Source organism: Callithrix jacchus, chromosome 13, assembly GCF_049354715.1.
Source record: "Callithrix jacchus isolate 240 chromosome 13, calJac240_pri, whole genome shotgun sequence".
Taxonomy (NCBI): domain Eukaryota; kingdom Metazoa; phylum Chordata; class Mammalia; order Primates; family Cebidae; genus Callithrix; species Callithrix jacchus.
The window spans coordinates 100074880-100092365 of NC_133514.1; the positions used below are offsets into that span (position 1 = coordinate 100074880).

Sequence of the window (17486 nt, forward strand, 5' to 3'; positions counted from 1 at the left end):
ATTAGCTGAGAGAACTGAGGAAGCAGATAGGAAGGTGAAATTTAGAAACATACAGAGTACTTGCTCCCTGTCAGGCACTGGGGAGAAGAATGAGCTCAGAGTATTGTTCCCAGACTGCCTTCAAGAGAATGACCTGATTTCTAGGCTTCACCTGAAAGCCACTCCAGCAGACTTTCTTGAAGCCTAGCAATTTCATAGCCTCCCCTGGTGATTCTTATCAACACTCAGCTTTGAAAACCAAGTACTCTAGTAATCCAAAATCAAGAAAAACAAAACCTGAATCATTGTTCTTTGCCACATTGTGTTACCTAAAACCTTAAATCCTTGGATGTTTATTCTTTTATGTATTGAATAAACTTGGAATTTCTAAGGAAGTGCCTTAACATATTCCTTCAGCCCATGCGTTCCAGAGATGCACCCTGAGCTTTTAAAGGCTTGCCCTTAGACAGTGCCACAGAATGCCTGCTGAAGACTTTAACTGCAAGCTTTCATTCATCAGGTGTTATCTAAAACTCAGTTGAGAAACACAGAGCACTAAGAAGCTGGTTTTGAATACACGTGGTTCATTCATTCCTCATAGTATTCTAGTTTACATCCCTGGATTGAGTGAAATCATCTGAGAGCTGCTTGTTTGGCCTAGGCTGTCTGGGCTTCTCTAGGGTTTCCTTGCCTGTGTTCCTCTTTAGCATCAGGCCTGCCATTTGCAAGGAGGCACCTTCCAAGGGAGTGCAGAAGAAAGTGGGGGTGCCATTGTCTCAGGGCTGTCGTGTTGATGTCATTTGGTACATTGTTTAGTGTTCCTTCTATGAAGACTTCATCTGGACGTTCCTTTTAAATCTGGAAGACAGCCCATTTTTGTTTATTTTCCTAAGGAACCTCAAATGTGTTTTGTTTTTTGTGGGTTTTTGTTTGTTTGTTTCCTGTATAACCAGTGTTAATTTTAAAATTTGCTTTGGCCATTGAGCAGCTCAAAGCCAAATTCCCTGCTTATGTCTAGGAAGTTACGGCTTTTGACTCCCGTATTCCTTTCCTCATCATGATGCCTCCAGCTCTGTCTTCCTTGTCTACCTTCTTACTATATAGAATAAGCTTCCCTCGGTCCTTTATGTTGTGTGTGTATGTGTATGTGTGTGTGTGTGTGTGTATTATATATGTGTATTTGTACCTAAGTACATGTATGTGTGTATATGAAATAACACGGTTTTATTTCAAAAGCCATGAAAGTAAAAATAACCATTATAAGAATAGTATCAGCTATGATGCGTTTCTGAAATAAAAAAGACTTTTTTTGTATTAACTGAAATACCTTAGATCTTCCTGGAGTCATTTATATAGCTATAGATATTTTTCTATAATAAATCCAGTTAAAGTTATAAAAATCACACACTATTTACTAGCTGTATTAACTTTATAGTCATAGCTTTAAATATTTCCTAATTTACATTTACTTTCAGGGATATTAATAATATAGTGTCATCTACTAATAATACAAGAAAATTACTTAGATTTCAGTGCCCTTGAAAAAATATAGCACACTCATCCTTCAAAACACAGTTATACAAAATAGTTCTCCTGTCATATTTTTCATCACTGTAACAAATATGACTGTGTATTATATAGGAGATAAACTGTATCCATTTTAAAGCACAAACATATTAGCCACAAGACTGCTGCAACACTGAATTAGTTTTATGTTTATGAATAAGTAGAATTAGAATAGGAAGCACAATAAGATCACATTTAAGAAATGAATCTCTGTAGGTTCTTTCTCAACTGGCCCTTGGCTTTGTCTTTAAGTGTCCTCAGATCTTCAAAAAGGCATCATCCAGCACTCTAGATAATTATTGTTAGAGGGTTCTGAGTAATTTACATTTAATTGCCTGGACTATAAATAATACAGCATCCTCAGTTAAAAATACCCTAGACGCCAAGAAAGTAGAACTGACTTCTTTCAAGGCTTGGGAGGATAAACATCACTGAAGTTTCTTCAGAATTCTTTGTTAAAATTTCGTTGCAAGTTGCCATGTTACTGAATTCAGATCCCCTTGTGAAGTCCCTCATAGAGAAGAGTGGTCAGCAAGGAGTGTGCCATGCTTGACTCAGTTGGATTCTGTATTTTTCTCTGGTCACCCATATCAGTGCTGACTGGTATTACACTACCAGTCAGTGTGATACAGCAGCATAAAGTGTGCAAGCATAGAGCAGGGCTTGCATTGTGTTCTGCACAGATATTATTGAGCCAAGAGAAAAGCACTCTAGAACCTGTATGTGTGATAAGCACATGTTCCAAAAGGAATGCTTGTTTTTTTATTTGACAGAAGTATTCCTTTCTAATGTCAGAACAGAGAGATGTAAGCTCTTAGAAGCTACTGTCAAGGCTCCATTAGAAATGAAGATAAAATGCTTCTACAAATATAATTATAATGTACTTTATAAGTTTAAGGTGACTTTATTACGATCTTGAGGTCTGGATTAAAGTTTTTAATGAAATCGTAAGTCATAAGAGATTTTAGAATTTCTTCATAGCAAAAATTAGATACACCTCTAGATGTGATTTTTGGTCACTTAAAACTGCACAGTCATGCACATTACAAGTAGCTTGAGGAAAGGGGCTTTTCCCTTCATTTCTTTTATAGCAACTAGCAGAGGGCTCCATCTGGCCAAAGACCATATGCCCCAGCATCCCAGATAGTTCATGTACTTTTATTGTTTTAAATTAGGGCAGTTTGTTTGTTGTATAACCAAGAGTGATTTAATTTTTATGGTTTTTAAAGAGTTGTCAAGTAAATAAATTCACAGATTCAAAAAAAGAATCCTTTGTTGGGCTCTGTCCCAATTTTTAGTTTAAAAAATATACACCCTCAGTATAGCCACTCAATAACTGTGGTTGAATAATGACACTAGCTGTGCCGCTTCATGTGTTCAGTCCTTAATTTCATCGTAATAAATGGTACCAGTTCTCTCACTTAAGCAGTGATCTTACTGCATTATTTTTATAGAATTACAAGTTGTAAAATTGTGATTCTGAAAAGGACCTTCTGTCATGAATCACTGCCTCCTGTCCTTCATTTTAAAAACAGGCAAACTGACGAGCTTTTTTGTGTGCTGACAGTAAGACCAAACTGAAGCCGAGCTTTGCTGAACGGATCGCATACCTGCTCTGTGTTCTTCCGAGTTGAGTGTGCGCTGCTACACAGGCTTACACGTGTCAGGAGCAGACACAGGGATGAGCCATCTTATCAGAGGATGAGCTGACCATTGCTGAGGTCCAGGCCCAGGCCTCTTCCTCTCCATCCTTCATCTCACTGTCTCAGCTCCTCTTGGACCTTGCTCTTTAGAGAACTATCTCTTTTATCCTTAATTTCTCCTTCTCTCTGATATAGCTTTCTCAGCCTGGAAGTGTGTTTTATTCTCTCTCTTGTAATAAAAAACCCTTCCTTCTCTCTGCATCTTCTTCACCTACTGTCCAGTCCATCCTCCTCCAGGGCAGGGAGTCTACACTGTGTCCAGTTCATCACCTCTCTCACTCTCTTAATCTACTTGAATCTGATTTTTGTCCCCACTAATCTCTCTCTTTTCCCCCTTCTCTCTCGTTCACTCTCTCTTCTTCCCTCTTTCTCACTTTCTGCCTCTCTTTCTGTCTCTCGCATGCATGCACATGTCCACGCACATACATTACAAACCATTTTGATTGCCAAATGCTTTTCAGTCTCTTAAAGTGGTGGTTTTCAAACTTTTTGGTTTCAAGATCTCATCAAAATTGAAGACCTGAGTTTTAGTTTATGAAGATTATAGATATTTTTATTTTTTTTAATTAAAACTGAGCGTTTTAAAAATATTGATTTATTTAAGAGATAAACTTATTCACATTGATGTAAAAACATTTTTATGAAAAATACTTTCCAAAATAAAGAACAAATACTGAGAAAAGTAGCATTGCTTTACATTTGTCAGATCTGTTTACTATCTAGAAGACAGGTGGAATTTAATATCTGTGCATGTCTTTATTACATTATGTTGTTTTTGTTGAAATATATGGTCAGAATTTAAAAATCTGCTCTCACAAATGTGTAGTTGAAAAGGGAGGAATGTTTTAATAGCCTTTCAGATACTGTTGTATCTTCTTGGGTACTCCACCAAAACTCAACATGGGATTGTTTTTTAAGGGTTAGTTGCAATATGGAGTCTGCAGTCTTACGGACTTTTACTGTCATATTAAATCCACCAGTATATCTTGCACTTTGAATGGGTAGTTCACCTGCCCATGATTTTGTAATGTTATGCACTGGTCAACGGAGAATGTTGGTCCCTTGAGTTACGTAGGCTCTCCATATGTGGTCATATTGCATTTCACAATATCAAAATACCACATTTGCTAATATGTGACCTCATATTAGCATATTTTGATCTCAAAAAAGTCAGTGAGTGTTGAGAAGCCAGACACAGGTTTCCGAAATTCTAATTTTTTAACTTGAATTTTTGTTGGCAATAAATCTTGTCAGTTGTTTTCCTGGAAAGACTTAACTTTGTTTATATTCAAGAAAGTATCTCTCAAATAACTATAGTTTTTCTTTCAGTTGTGCTTTCAAGTAAATGTCATTCGCTGAAAAAAGCAGCTAGTTCATTTTGCAAGTTAATCTTATGAGCGTTTTTCTCCAAGACAACCATGAGATTTCAGGATACGGTAGAAGTGCTCTGTGTACTTTCCACTGTGTCACACTGAATATTGAAACAATGTGTGCTCAAGGGTTGACATGTAATCAATTAATAACTTTTTCATCATGAATATTCTGAAGTGAAACTATTTTGTTGTGTTGCTCTCTGCCATCATGGCAGTGAAAGAGTGTAACAACTGCTAAACTATTACATGTCAGTGCCACTTCGGGTTACAGTGCTGGCAGTTTTACCCATCATTGCTTTTGCATCAGTGCAAAATCAACATGATGAAAAGGCCAAATAATATCTCAGTATTTTTATGAAAATAGTTTTGATCTCATAGACTTCTCTAAGGAACTTAAGGCCCCAAGGAATCTGCAAACCACAGTCTGAGATTTGGTGAAATCCTTTGTTGCACAGAATCACAAAACTTATTTTTTCTTTCTTAAAACTCTTTTATTTTCTGCCCCTCCCGTATCCCAAAGTGATAACCTTTCCTAGGATCCAGTACCTGGAGAGAAGGTAGGCTAGATTTCGGGAAAACTAAGGCTAGGTTTCCTATAGCTCAGTAGAAATCCGGAAACTTCTCCTTATTTTAAAGGACCATTAACTTTTCTTGGGATTCCTGACTGTCCTCAAATTCCAGTGCCACTGGTTCCAGAAGTAGACCTCCTTAAGGAACCGGGGCCATTTGATGTTAAAGCACCATGATACATAATACTTGGCAGCCAATCCGCCTATCGTTTAGAGGTCACATTATAGATGACATCCTATTAAATGTGACAGCCTTGCATTCTCTAAGTGCTGTTCTCAAATTCTCTAGGCTCAGGGCACATTAGTCTTTTTTGTTTTCTTCCTTTAATAAAGCCAAGCTTATTCCTACCTCAGGACTTTTGTTCTTGCTATTTTCTCTGCCTAGAAGGCATCTCCTCCAGATATTGATGTAGCCTCCTTGGTCTCATCATTCAGGTCAACCTCCTCTGATTCCCTGTGTACAGTAGCCTCCTCACCATCATGCTCACATTACGCTTTTAGCTTCACAGATTTTATATAATCTTCACTCCTTTTGTTTATGCTTTTTTTTTTTTTTTTAACTCATTAAGCCCTTAAGAACGGGAACTTTTCTGATAATTTTCTCTTATAGTCCCAGCAGCCTCCATTGTTGAATGATGAATGCAAAGGCCTTGTGCCTGCACTGAGGATTAAAGGGTCTGCTCCTGGAGCAGAGACAGGCGCACACTCCCATACCTCTTTCTCACACCCTCTTCCTCACCTTTGTTTCCTTAGCTTCCCTTCTCTAGTTCACAGTTACCTGTTCCCCATCCTAAATGTCATCTCATCCTGTCAATTCCAAGGTTATCTTACAGTCTCTTCTCAGCAACCCTAAGCACTTTGTGTTAGCTTGCTTTTGTTTCTTTGAAACAAAGTTCTCAAGGATACAGAATATATATAATTCTCTGAAATATGGAATATATATGAAATCTTAAGATGTATACACATGATGTATATATCTTAAGCTACATATATACTATATATCTATCTGTATTATACATATATCTTAAGATATTTATATGCACACTGTATATACACATGCACATATATATACACACTATGTATATAGTCTGCTTCTTTTTCAAAGATTTAAGACTAAGTGAATAATTCTCAACCTCTTTAATATTAGGACCCTTTTAAACTCTTAAACATTATTGAAAACTCAAAGAACATTTGTTTATAATGAGTTATAACTATCAATATTTGCCATATTAGAAATTTAAACTGAGAAATTTTAAAATTATTTTATTTAAAAAGAACCCATTATATGTTAAGATAAAAATATTTTTATGAAAAATGATGTTTGCCGACTTCTTTGATCTCTGGCTTAATAGAAGTCGGCTGGATTCTCCTATCTGCTTCTACCTGTAATATCTCAGATCATGTAAAATCTGGAAAACTCAGCTATACATTTGTGAGAAAATGAGAGTGAAAAGGGCAAATAACATCCTGGTGTCGGTATGGACACTGGAGAAGCACTGCTGTCAGCTCTCCCTGTGGGACTGCCTCTGGTGAGACCACGAATTCCAGGTGGTGGGGACTCCCATATCTGCCACCCCCAGCTGTGCAGTCAGGAGCGCATCACTCAACTTCAGTTTCCTCCTGTATGAAACAAGGGCTCTTGTGCTAACCGTGGCAACATTCAACTCTAAAATAGTAAAAATTTTGTGTAGCAACTACTTTTCTCATGACTGACTTACAAATATTACCAATCATTATCTTACAATAAATTCTGAAACATGTTAAAATATATGCATCCTAAGGTAGGGCTATATGAATGCTGCACCTTCTTCGATGCCTTCCTGAAAATTCTTTGAAGTAATTAATCTCAAACCTAATCCTACACTAAGACTATTTAATGAACAAAGAACTCAATATGGAAAGTAAACCACATGTTTTAAGAAAAACAAGGAGTTCCTATTTTGTTTAATGCTCTTTTAGTAATTAAGTTTCATGGGGAGAAAAGCTTAAGTGGAAACCAAAGGGATAGTTTTTTAAAAGCATATTATCTCTACTACGTTCAAACAATGGATTATTATTCAGCACTCTTAAAAAATTAGCTGTCAAGCCATGAAAAGACATGGAGAAATGCATATTACTAAATGTAAGAAACCAATCTGAAAAGGCTATCTATTGTATGATCCCCAGCTATATGACATCCTAGAAATGGCAAAACTGTAGTTGGTAAAAAGATTAGTGGTTGCCAGAGGTCGGGGAGAAAGGATTTTCAGGGTAGTGATACTATGTTATGTCATACATATGATACTCTAATGGTAGATGAATGCCATTATACATTTGTCAAACTCCATAGAATGTACAGAGCCAACACTAATGTAAATGATGTGTAAATTTATCAGAAAACTGCCACCCTGGTGCAGGATATTGATAGTGGGGAGGCCGTGTGTATGCAGAGATGGGAGTAATATAGAAACTCTACTTTCTCCTCAGTTTTGCTTTGAATTTAAACATTTCTAAAAAATAAACTGTGTTTTTTTAAAAAGCGTATCAGCCACTTAGTATACTTACTAAAGAGTTAATAGAAACGTCAGTCATATTTAACGATGATATTTACTGCACTATATGGTGTTTATCTTTTAAACCTAAGAATAAAAATGAAAGGAAAATATTTTAATTGGCTGGTTTTTAACAACTAAATGGTTAATTTTAGTACCCAATTCCAAAATTAGAAAAAAAAAATAAGCCACTCAAGAAATAGAAATAAAAAAATCGAACCTGTGCAGTTTAACAAAGGGAAATAATTGTTAAGCATTTGTGGACTTTTCTGAAAAATTCCAATTCATTCAGTTATTTGTCTATGCTGTGTGCCATGCTGGGCCCATCAGGTAGTCCCTGCCCTGAAGGGCCTTAAAGTTGGCTTGACAGACAGAGAGATCAATCAGTGAGCTGTCACAAACACAGCAAGAAAAGGGTATCCAGGACACACAGAAGAGTCCTAGAGCCATGATAAGAGGGACACAAAGGAGGGAGCTGGCAGTTTTGCATAGAAGAAAGGAGAACTAGTAGTGTTTTAGCTGAGTTTTTAAAGATGAGTAGATGTTTATCAGGTAGACATATCCTTCTGACTCCAAAATCTATGCTTATTTTTATATATAAGAATGACTGTCATAGAACGAAGTCCTACCGAAACACTATTGTGAATGACTGACTAATCAGTGATTACTTTGCAAAAATTACAGTGTGTCTTCCTTTACATTGCATAGCTCATGGCCAAGAATGAAGACATTCTCAGGCACCCTGTGCATAGAACTGAACAATGCATGTAATGACCCAACTACTTTGGCTCTTCAGTAGATATTAAAAACATTAGTAGTGGCAAGGAGGGTACTAACTTTAAAGGACTTGGGGTGTAATTTTCTCTAATTTACTTAAAATGGATAAAGCACATGAGTTTTAATAGCATTGACATTGAAATTTTAAGTGTTTAATGTTGTTTTTGCTGGATTTAACTGATTATCTTTTAGTTGACCTTCATTGGAAGTTATCTTGTAATATTTACATGGAAAATTTTGCTTTATATTAAAACACTCATTCACTTGTTTCCTCTAAATGATATTATTTCTTACCATTGTTTCTATTAAATATAGAGAACTGTAGCATATCATACCGCCATTAAAAAGATTGTGAGGTAATCCATTTCTATTGATGTGGAAAGATGTTAGTAAAAGAGAAATTTTAAAAAGAAACTAGCAACGTTGCAGAAGGGTATCTAAAATAAAATAATTGTTAAAAAAGAAAACTATATGTGAATATCAATATTCATACTTATACAGGTATATATATGAAGAGAAAAAAATCTAGAAAGACACACCCCAAGCTATGACTGGCAGATACTGGGAGTGATGGGAGGGGTTTGTTGGTAAAGAATAACTTTCACTTATTAGCTGTTTTTCTGTAATAAATCATCTGTATTTCTATTTTCAATGAGTGTGTGTTCCTTTCAAATTGGATAGATATTAGAATAATGCAAATAAAAAAATAGTAAAAAGTGTCATTGTGGAAACATTAAAGCTATAACAGATAAGATTTTGAAAATTCAAAGTAAAGTAAGTATTTAAACTTTTGAACTGAATAAAAAAAACTAATCTAGACAGAACAGTTAAAAGTCTGTATTTTCAGAGATAGCTTACCTTTTCTTAAACTTCGTTATTATGTAGACAGACTGATTGATTTTGCTTTTCAAGTGAAAAGCTGAATCAGCTCTGTTCATGCTAAATGGGCACTTAAAATCTAGTAAGGAAATGAACACTGTCTACTTTAGAACAGTGCATGAGCTCATTTTTTAAGAAACTCCTCCAAACCTGTGGTTTGTTTTTAATCCCATATGGTGATTACAATAATGGGATGTAAAGTAGCTTCAGTCCTAAATTCCAGTAAAATTCTTAACTTAGGTTCCATTTTGTAGAATTCTTTTCATGATAATTAATTATAGATGTTACTCCTATATTCACTAGTAGAAATCCCTCTAAAATCATTCTAGTCCAGTTTGTCTCCCCTAAAAACTCCCAGACAGGTGGCTATCTTTTAATACTAAAGTTCTTCATATTAAAGCGAAAAATGCTAGACCTTCCAGCAGTATTCCATTTCACTGTAGAACAGAAGGAATGTTTAATTTTCAGCCTGTTTGAAATGCTATAAAAAAGTGCTTCACACCAAATCCCTTTTATTTATACTAGCAAATTTAGACTGAAACTATAAAATAATTTGTAATTATTATCAGGTTTATACTTGCAAATCATAAGTATTTTTAAATATATAAATTTAAAATATTCTGAGCATTCATTTTCCTTATTTATTAGCATGTTATTAGTTGGCATTTACTTGCCCTAGGAAAATAGCAAATTAACTACATCTTATTTAATCTTTCTATACTGTATATTCAGAAATGCAGGCGATTGATGATGATGATAGCTGGTAAGGTTTGCATGTCCCTACCAGTGTTTACTATGTGTCAGGCACTGTTTTAGATACTTCTTCTGCATTAACTTATTTCGACTACACAACACCATAATAAGTAGCATTATCATTTCCATTTTCCATATCAAGATGCTGAGACATAGACAAGTTAAGGGACTTACTCACAGTTACACAATTAGTAAGTATAGATACAGGCAATAAGGAACCTGTTTCTCAGCCATTGTGCCTCAAACCCTAGATATGCATGGTATTTTTCCTTACAGGATTTCTGATGCCTGGACAGCCCAGGAGGCATTTTTGATCTTGCCTTTAACATGCCAGCTACGGTGTGCTTATGGCAAGTTTTTCAGAGGGAAACGAATTTGATTATTAACTACTCAGCAGGAAATACTTATTGACTGTTTACAGTGTGCAAGACCCCGATTGGGAAGTAGTGACTCTCAAATGGAATTACCCAGTGTCCATCACCATCTCAGAATAGGAACTATTTCATTTGGTCTTTTGAACTAATGCTTGCCACAGGAATGAAGCATTTCTGGAAAACATTTCCCCACCTTCCACCATTCATAGCCCCAAAAACTAACAACAGAGCCACTTTGATGTCTGTGACTTTCTCAAACATATTAGCAGGATGGCAGTCTGGAATTCTGGAGGGTGTGTACAGACATGTTGTAGAAAGTGCCTCTTCCTGAACAAAACTGTCCCCCTTGATTGTGGCTGTGGCACCTGTGGGGGATGTTGACCAATTCTCTGAATACCTACTCTTGAATTTTTCAGGCTGAGCTCCTCAAGTGTGTGGCCATGAAAGAGCTCTTTGGCATCTTGTCCTGTTTAGTCAAGGACAAGATGTGGTGGTTGGTTGTCACTGGTACCTTCTTGGAGTCAAAGTGACATGTACATTGCTCCACTGTAGAAATCCTGTTGTTCTTTCCTGTAGAAGCAGCTTGCCTGTGTGGCGGGATCAAATCTTTCCTGTGGTTTTATTGGGAATACGTCATAGGTATTTCCTTTCCCATCCAGTATGCATGATGAATAAAGGGATGCAACGTGCAGTTGATTAGATTTCAAATATTTTTTCTTTACATTAAGAATGTAATCTACATGTATATCCTGCAGACATGTATGTAACCAAGTGAGTCAATCTAAAGTCACTTTGTGCAAATTAAAACAAAAATGTGATACTATTTTTTTCCTCTTCTTGGCAAAAAAGTATGAAGTTTGCTAATACCAAGTAGGAACAGTCTTTTAGTGAAAAGTGAAGGCAATTTTGCATTGTCTATTAAAATTTAAAATGTACATATGCTTTTGTGCAGCTTTGGTGAATGTATCCTATAAAAATACCTAGGTATACAAGGGTCTATATACAGTATAGCCTACATTCCCATCAGAAGAAGAATGGTTAAATAAAGTAATGCACATACACAGAACTACAGTGCAGATGTGAGCAAGAATGACATGAGATCCATGTATGCTGACGTGAGGGGATGTCCCATGAAGAAAATGAAGTTGCGGAAAAGTATCTGTACTGTGTACATCACTTTTGTATTAAAGGTTAGAAAATAGACTATACTTTCAGGGATCATTTCTATTGTTCGCTAGTAGAGAAATTGCTCTGAACATGTAGAGCAGAAACCACAAAGAGGAGGCGCACCATCCTCTCCTGAGCGTGTTGCTTCCCTGCAACGGCCTTTGCATTGATGATCGTTCTTTTCCTCTGCAAGAGTAAGAGGGGAAGGACACAGTCTGAATGGGTTTGTTTATTTAAAAAAAAGGTAGAAAAAGCTCTCAGAGGATCTAGTAAATAGTTAACAGTAGTTACTGTTGGTGGGGTAGGGATATGAGAGGAAAGACTTACTTTTTATTCTACATATATTGGTGTGTTTTGAGTTTTTTACAAGTATATATTGCCTTGATATTTTCTTAAGAAAACCAGTCAAAAGTTTGTGAACCATTTTAAATCAATGTTAAGAATTTCTAAAAACAACTTCATAAAAATTACTCATAATACCTCAGTTAGTTTTGAAAATACATATACAAATACTTAGGACAGTGCCTCATACGTAATACTCAGTAAATGTTAGGGGCACATAGTAGTCATTGTGGTATTATTTTGGGGAAAAAAAAGGATAGTTGTATTCCCTATATTATCTTCTGTATATGCTAAGATTTAAGGTGGTTTCGTGTGAAGCTGGAGGTTAATCTTGGATTAATTGAAGAGTGTTTCTTCTTGCATTCTAAAGTTCAAGGAAATGATATACAGCAGTAACATAACATCCTGAGATCACTGCAAATGACCAAAGGCATAGTTGAAGTGATTTTACAGGTTTCCATCTTTCTCCCAAGTCCTAATTCTGCTGGGAGTTGCATGTTTTCTATTTCTTATTTCAAATTAACTTTTAAATTACACGAATTTTCTTATTTGGGGGCCATTTTTGATAAAGATTAAAAGTTCATCAAGGAAAATTATGAATAGGGAGTACCAAAGTTGTTAAGAAACTCAGACACTTGGTATTTGGCAAACTCCCAAGCAACGTAGTGTGCTTCAAAGTGATTTGCTGTGCCAGAGTAGACTCAGTTCATGTTAGTATTTCTATCTCAAACCAGCCCTCTCTGGGGTTTGTACACCCATCTGTGAGTTGTTCCTCAATAGTTGAAGTCACAAATACATCTTGAAAGAACTGGATTGTCTCACTCCTCTCCAATAACCTGTTCTAGTAATAGTTAATAATGATTGATACACGATCTGTTAATTATGTTTTTTGTGATGATACCATTTTTATTGAAATTTATGTGTGCTGATATAAATCTGGCAAATTCTTAGAATCATTTTTTTCCAGGACAACATTTAGATTGAAAATATATTTTATTGTGTATATTATTATTTAGACTATTTGTATTTACCTTTTTGAATTTCAGCTCATGCAGTCTTTTCTAATTCCCTAATATAAAATTACATATTTTTATTATATAACTGTCAGTCTTATGCTAAGGTACCCAGACTCCAGGAGCCTTTACAGATAACTTCTTGTAAATCTGCAATGGTTTTGTCTCGATTGAAAATACATTTCTAGAAGGGTCATGGGAGAGCCCATTTCTTGATTTCGGCCATTTTTGGACAGTTTTTGTTTCCTTTGTTATTCATCTCAATGATTATTTAAGACCCTATAGAATATCCATTAGGCATAAAAATCCATGTTTAGCATAGATTATACACTGGTGACTGAAAGGTAAGTGTAATGTGTCAAACTTCACTTACTGTTGCAGCCTACTTGATTGGACCATATTTATGTATTCACGCAAAACACAAAGTCCCTGACAGAGAATAAAAAGCAATAAATAAAAATTGTTGTTGAATGTCTTAACGGTGATGGGCATAATAAAGAAAAAGTAGGATCTTGGGTTAAAAGTAATGGGTAAAGGGCTGTTGTGTTAAACAAGCCCATAAAGGCCTCCTTGGTCAAGATAACTTTGGAACAGAGACCTAAATGAAGGGAGGGCATGAGCAACAGCGGTAACAGGCTCAGGAGGTTTTCAAGCAGAGGGAGCAACAACTCTCAAAACCCAAAACGGGAACCCCCTTTGGCATATGTAAGAGAGTGCAAGGAGATCACTGTGACTAGAGCAGCGTGAACAAAGGCAAGAGATGCCAAGACCTTGAAGGAAGGTTGTGAACAGAGGAGAGGTGATTTGATTTATTGTTGAAAAGTTACTCTGACTGCATATGGACAGTGATGAAAGCCTGGAGATCAGTGACTTTCAATTTGTTGATGACCACCTCAGCTCCAGCAAGAAATACGCTGTACATCATTGCCCGTTTATTCTTCTTTCACTGATTTGAGTGGTGCTGTGCTCTCTGGCTTCACAGTTCCTTGTGGTCCGCCTAGCAGAAGAGAACTGTTGTTCAAACATCAATATTAAAAAAGAATTCTTGCCAGGTCATGACCAACTGTCTAAGTGACGTATTATCAACACAGTGAACTGGAGACTGAGGTACCATTTCCAGAAAGCCCAGGACACAAGAACCCTTACTCTGAGACCCCCAAATTTAGAAGAATGTTCATCCCTTAGGAAAAATCCAGTCATGCAAGATTGGTCAAGATTACAAAAGTACAGCTTTAAAAACTGTAATGGACCCTTCTCTTCAATCCATTGATCCCTTCAAGTCAGGAAGCAAGTAATGCATATCTCACCATCCTTCATCTTGACAGACCCTACAAGGAGGACTGGCTTCAGGAAAGAGTACACTAGGAGTATGGTGGGCTCCGGAAGCCTCACCAGGGATCGCTTCACTGCAGCTGGTTCCCATGGTGGATACTTGGGAAGTGACTGCATACATACCACTGATTTCTTCTGTTAAGAGAGCCACTGCTAAAGGAGTAAAACATTTAACTAGAAATCCTAAGATTAAAACATGCCTTAAGACCTTCACTGTCCAGAATTCTTTTATTGTTTACAAGTATTAGTCCTGTAGTAAATTCCAAAGAATGAAAAATGCAGACCTGTAATATATATGGCCCTTTCAGGCAAAGTAAAGATTTGATTCTAAGAATAGATTTGATCTTTCTTTCTGCCATAAATAATGGTGTTTGTAGATGATATAGAAGGATGAGTTTGATATCCAGAGCATAGAAAATGGGCAGTGTAACAAAACCTCTTTGGATTCCAGTTTCACTAAGTAAGATTTTACCAATGTATTGTTTTGAAGAGGGTTATTTTGGGGGTAATTATTTTCAGTTTTGCAGAAGGATGTTGGCAATATAATTGTTAAATTTTTGCAAATAACAGGCAAAACAAAAGACCACTGCAAATTGTATTTTCCTATGCCAATTAACCTGCACAGAATAAATATTTGCTAAAACATTTGTTAGATATTATATTCCATGTACTCAAATAGGAGATAAATTATTCATGAGTATATGTGTATAAATATAGATGTAGATATAGGCATATAGATACAGTGATGCTCAATACTTACTCACTGTAATTATTGAATAACAAAATAGTAAATGTTTTTTAAGCTCTTCTAAATCATTTTCATTTTCAAGCATGAGAATGGTAGGTTTCGGATGCTGATTCCCACTCTCTCTTAATGTAGAATAATATTCTTTGGGCAAGAAGAGCTTTGAGAAACTAGCTTTTTCCTAAACACTTAATAGGCAGGGAAGCTTCATATGTTTTAGGAGCTTTCTGTATCCTTCCTTCTCTCAAACCAATGTAGAAAGAGGAGAGTGCCAGTCATGAGCACAGAAAATCCACCCAGCAGGACACACTAAAGTAGTTTCCTTCCTGTTACTAAAAGTTCAAAAAAATGAAGCATTAACCTTCTACTAAAGGGGAAGAGGTTGCTATTCAGTGGGGCTTCGGGATGGGACAAACATCTTGTTCAGTATATTACTTGATAATAAGTAACAAAAGTTTAAAAATTTAACGGCTTGTTTTCCAGATTTATGAAATATATATGAATATCATAGTGTCTGCTAATGCCAAATGGCTTTGTCAGAATATCACTGGTTTCAGAATTCTCTCACATTCAAACATCTTGTCTCTCTCAGCCTCTATTACTAGAATTTCAGAAATGCTGTCCCATGCCTTAGTATATTTACCTCAAGAAAGCATTAGAGAAATGAGATTCTTTTTCTGTCATGTTTTGCTTCCCCCTCCCCCCTTATAAAATATAAATATTAACAGAAAAGTTAGTTCGGTATTATGGAACCAAAGAGGAAAAGACAAGGAACATACAGTAGAATTGATGCAGACTCCTCCTAAGTATTTAGGGTACATCACCTGTTCATCTGGGCAACTCACACCAAGACAGTAGGACTAGATAATGGGAAGATATATTAAAAACTCTTTGCAGATATAAAATCATTTCTTTTTTTTTTTTCTGAGACAGAGTTTTGCTCTTTTTACCCAGGCTGGAGTGCAATGGCGCGATCTCGGCTCACCACAACCTCTGCCTCCTGGGTTTAGGCAATTCTCCTGCCTCAGCCTCCTGAGTAGCTGGGATTACAGGCACGCACCACCGTGCCCAGCTAATTTTTTGTATTTTTAGTAGAGACGGGGTTTCACCATGTTGACCGGGATGGTCTCGATCTGTTGACCTCATGATCCACCCGCCTCGGCCTCCCAAAGTGCTGGGATTACAGGTGTGAGCCACCACGCCAGGCCATTTCTTATTTAGACTTCTAATAATTTTTATTCTTACCTTCAGGCCCTAGCCATATAGACATGAAATCAGTATGGCAATGCACAGATAAGGAATTCAAATATTTAACCTTATGAAAATTAATCTAAAAAATAATAAATAATAAATCAATTTCTTATAATCTTCAAACCATCCTCACTAAATCCTGTTTTTATGCAATACAAAATAAGCACCAAATATGCTTATTCATACTGCTAAAAGCCACAGCTATCATTTAGATAAGCTGGTAAACATGGGAAATCAGGGAACTTGACAGGATAACTTTTTCTGATGGATAACTTTCTAATTTTACTCTAAATTACGGATATGAACTTAAGCATAAATTTTATGTAGTCTTTGTATGATTGTTCTGCCAGAAAGTATATATTACTCTTTAATACTGTAATAAACCAGGAGAACATAATTACCTGGAATATGTAACCATTTTCATCTTTTCCATTTCTATTCAAATAGAAATATTTGCATAATAGTCACTGTAACAAAACCAGATTTTCATATATAATCTTTTTGTATTTGGCCCTTATTTCTTGTTTCAAAAATTCAAGCATGTTTGTGATTATAAGTTGTTTTCTCTTGAAAATAATTATTAAGAGGCCAAAGTGATATTGTATATCATTGTTCTTTCAGTTGGTTTTTAAGAATTACTAAAATGAAAGATTTTTGAAAAATGGTAACATATTATAGATATATTTACTTCAAAATGTATATCAGAGCTGGCTTTAACCTTTGAAATGTTGCCATCCACCTCCACGTGCAGGTTATCTCACCTGGCTCCTTGTTTTTTGTTGTTAAAATTTCAACTCAGGTTCTACATGGTCAGCTACTATGAGCGGAATCACAGAATAGCAGTTGGAGCTCGCCATGGTTCAGTGGCCCTGTACGACATCCGGACTGGAAAATGTCAGGTAAATAAATCATTGTGACTTCCTCTCCATAAAGCGTGGAAGTTATTGAAAGGAGAGAGAGACTAGCACTTCACCAGTTGACGTGCTGAGCTGCTGGAACATTATGGATAATGCTGAAGGGATCAATAGTTTAATGAAGGACGCAAAGAATATAGAGCCCTACTGTCTTCATTCACTGGGACTGAAGGGCTGCCGCCGAAGAGTCGGTAAGAGAGCCCAGAGTGAGGTGGTAC

At 36.2% G+C, this 17486-nt stretch overlaps 1 protein-coding gene and 1 pseudogene across 6 annotated transcripts in view; both read left to right on the forward strand.

Annotated features, from left to right (window-relative positions):
- WDR7 (WD repeat domain 7) overlaps window positions 1–17486 on the forward strand; it is a 390067-nt gene that overhangs the window by 309507 nt on the left and 63074 nt on the right. For all 6 annotated transcript variants that reach the window (XM_054244247.2, XM_078348222.1, XM_035271195.3 and 3 more), the window contains one exon: window positions 17154–17253. In XM_054244247.2, the coding sequence (XP_054100222.2) occupies window positions 17154–17253 (100 nt within the window). The remainder of the gene's footprint in view (window positions 1–17153; window positions 17254–17486) is intronic.
- LOC118147119 (small nucleolar RNA U3) lies at window positions 11704–11895 on the forward strand (annotated as a pseudogene).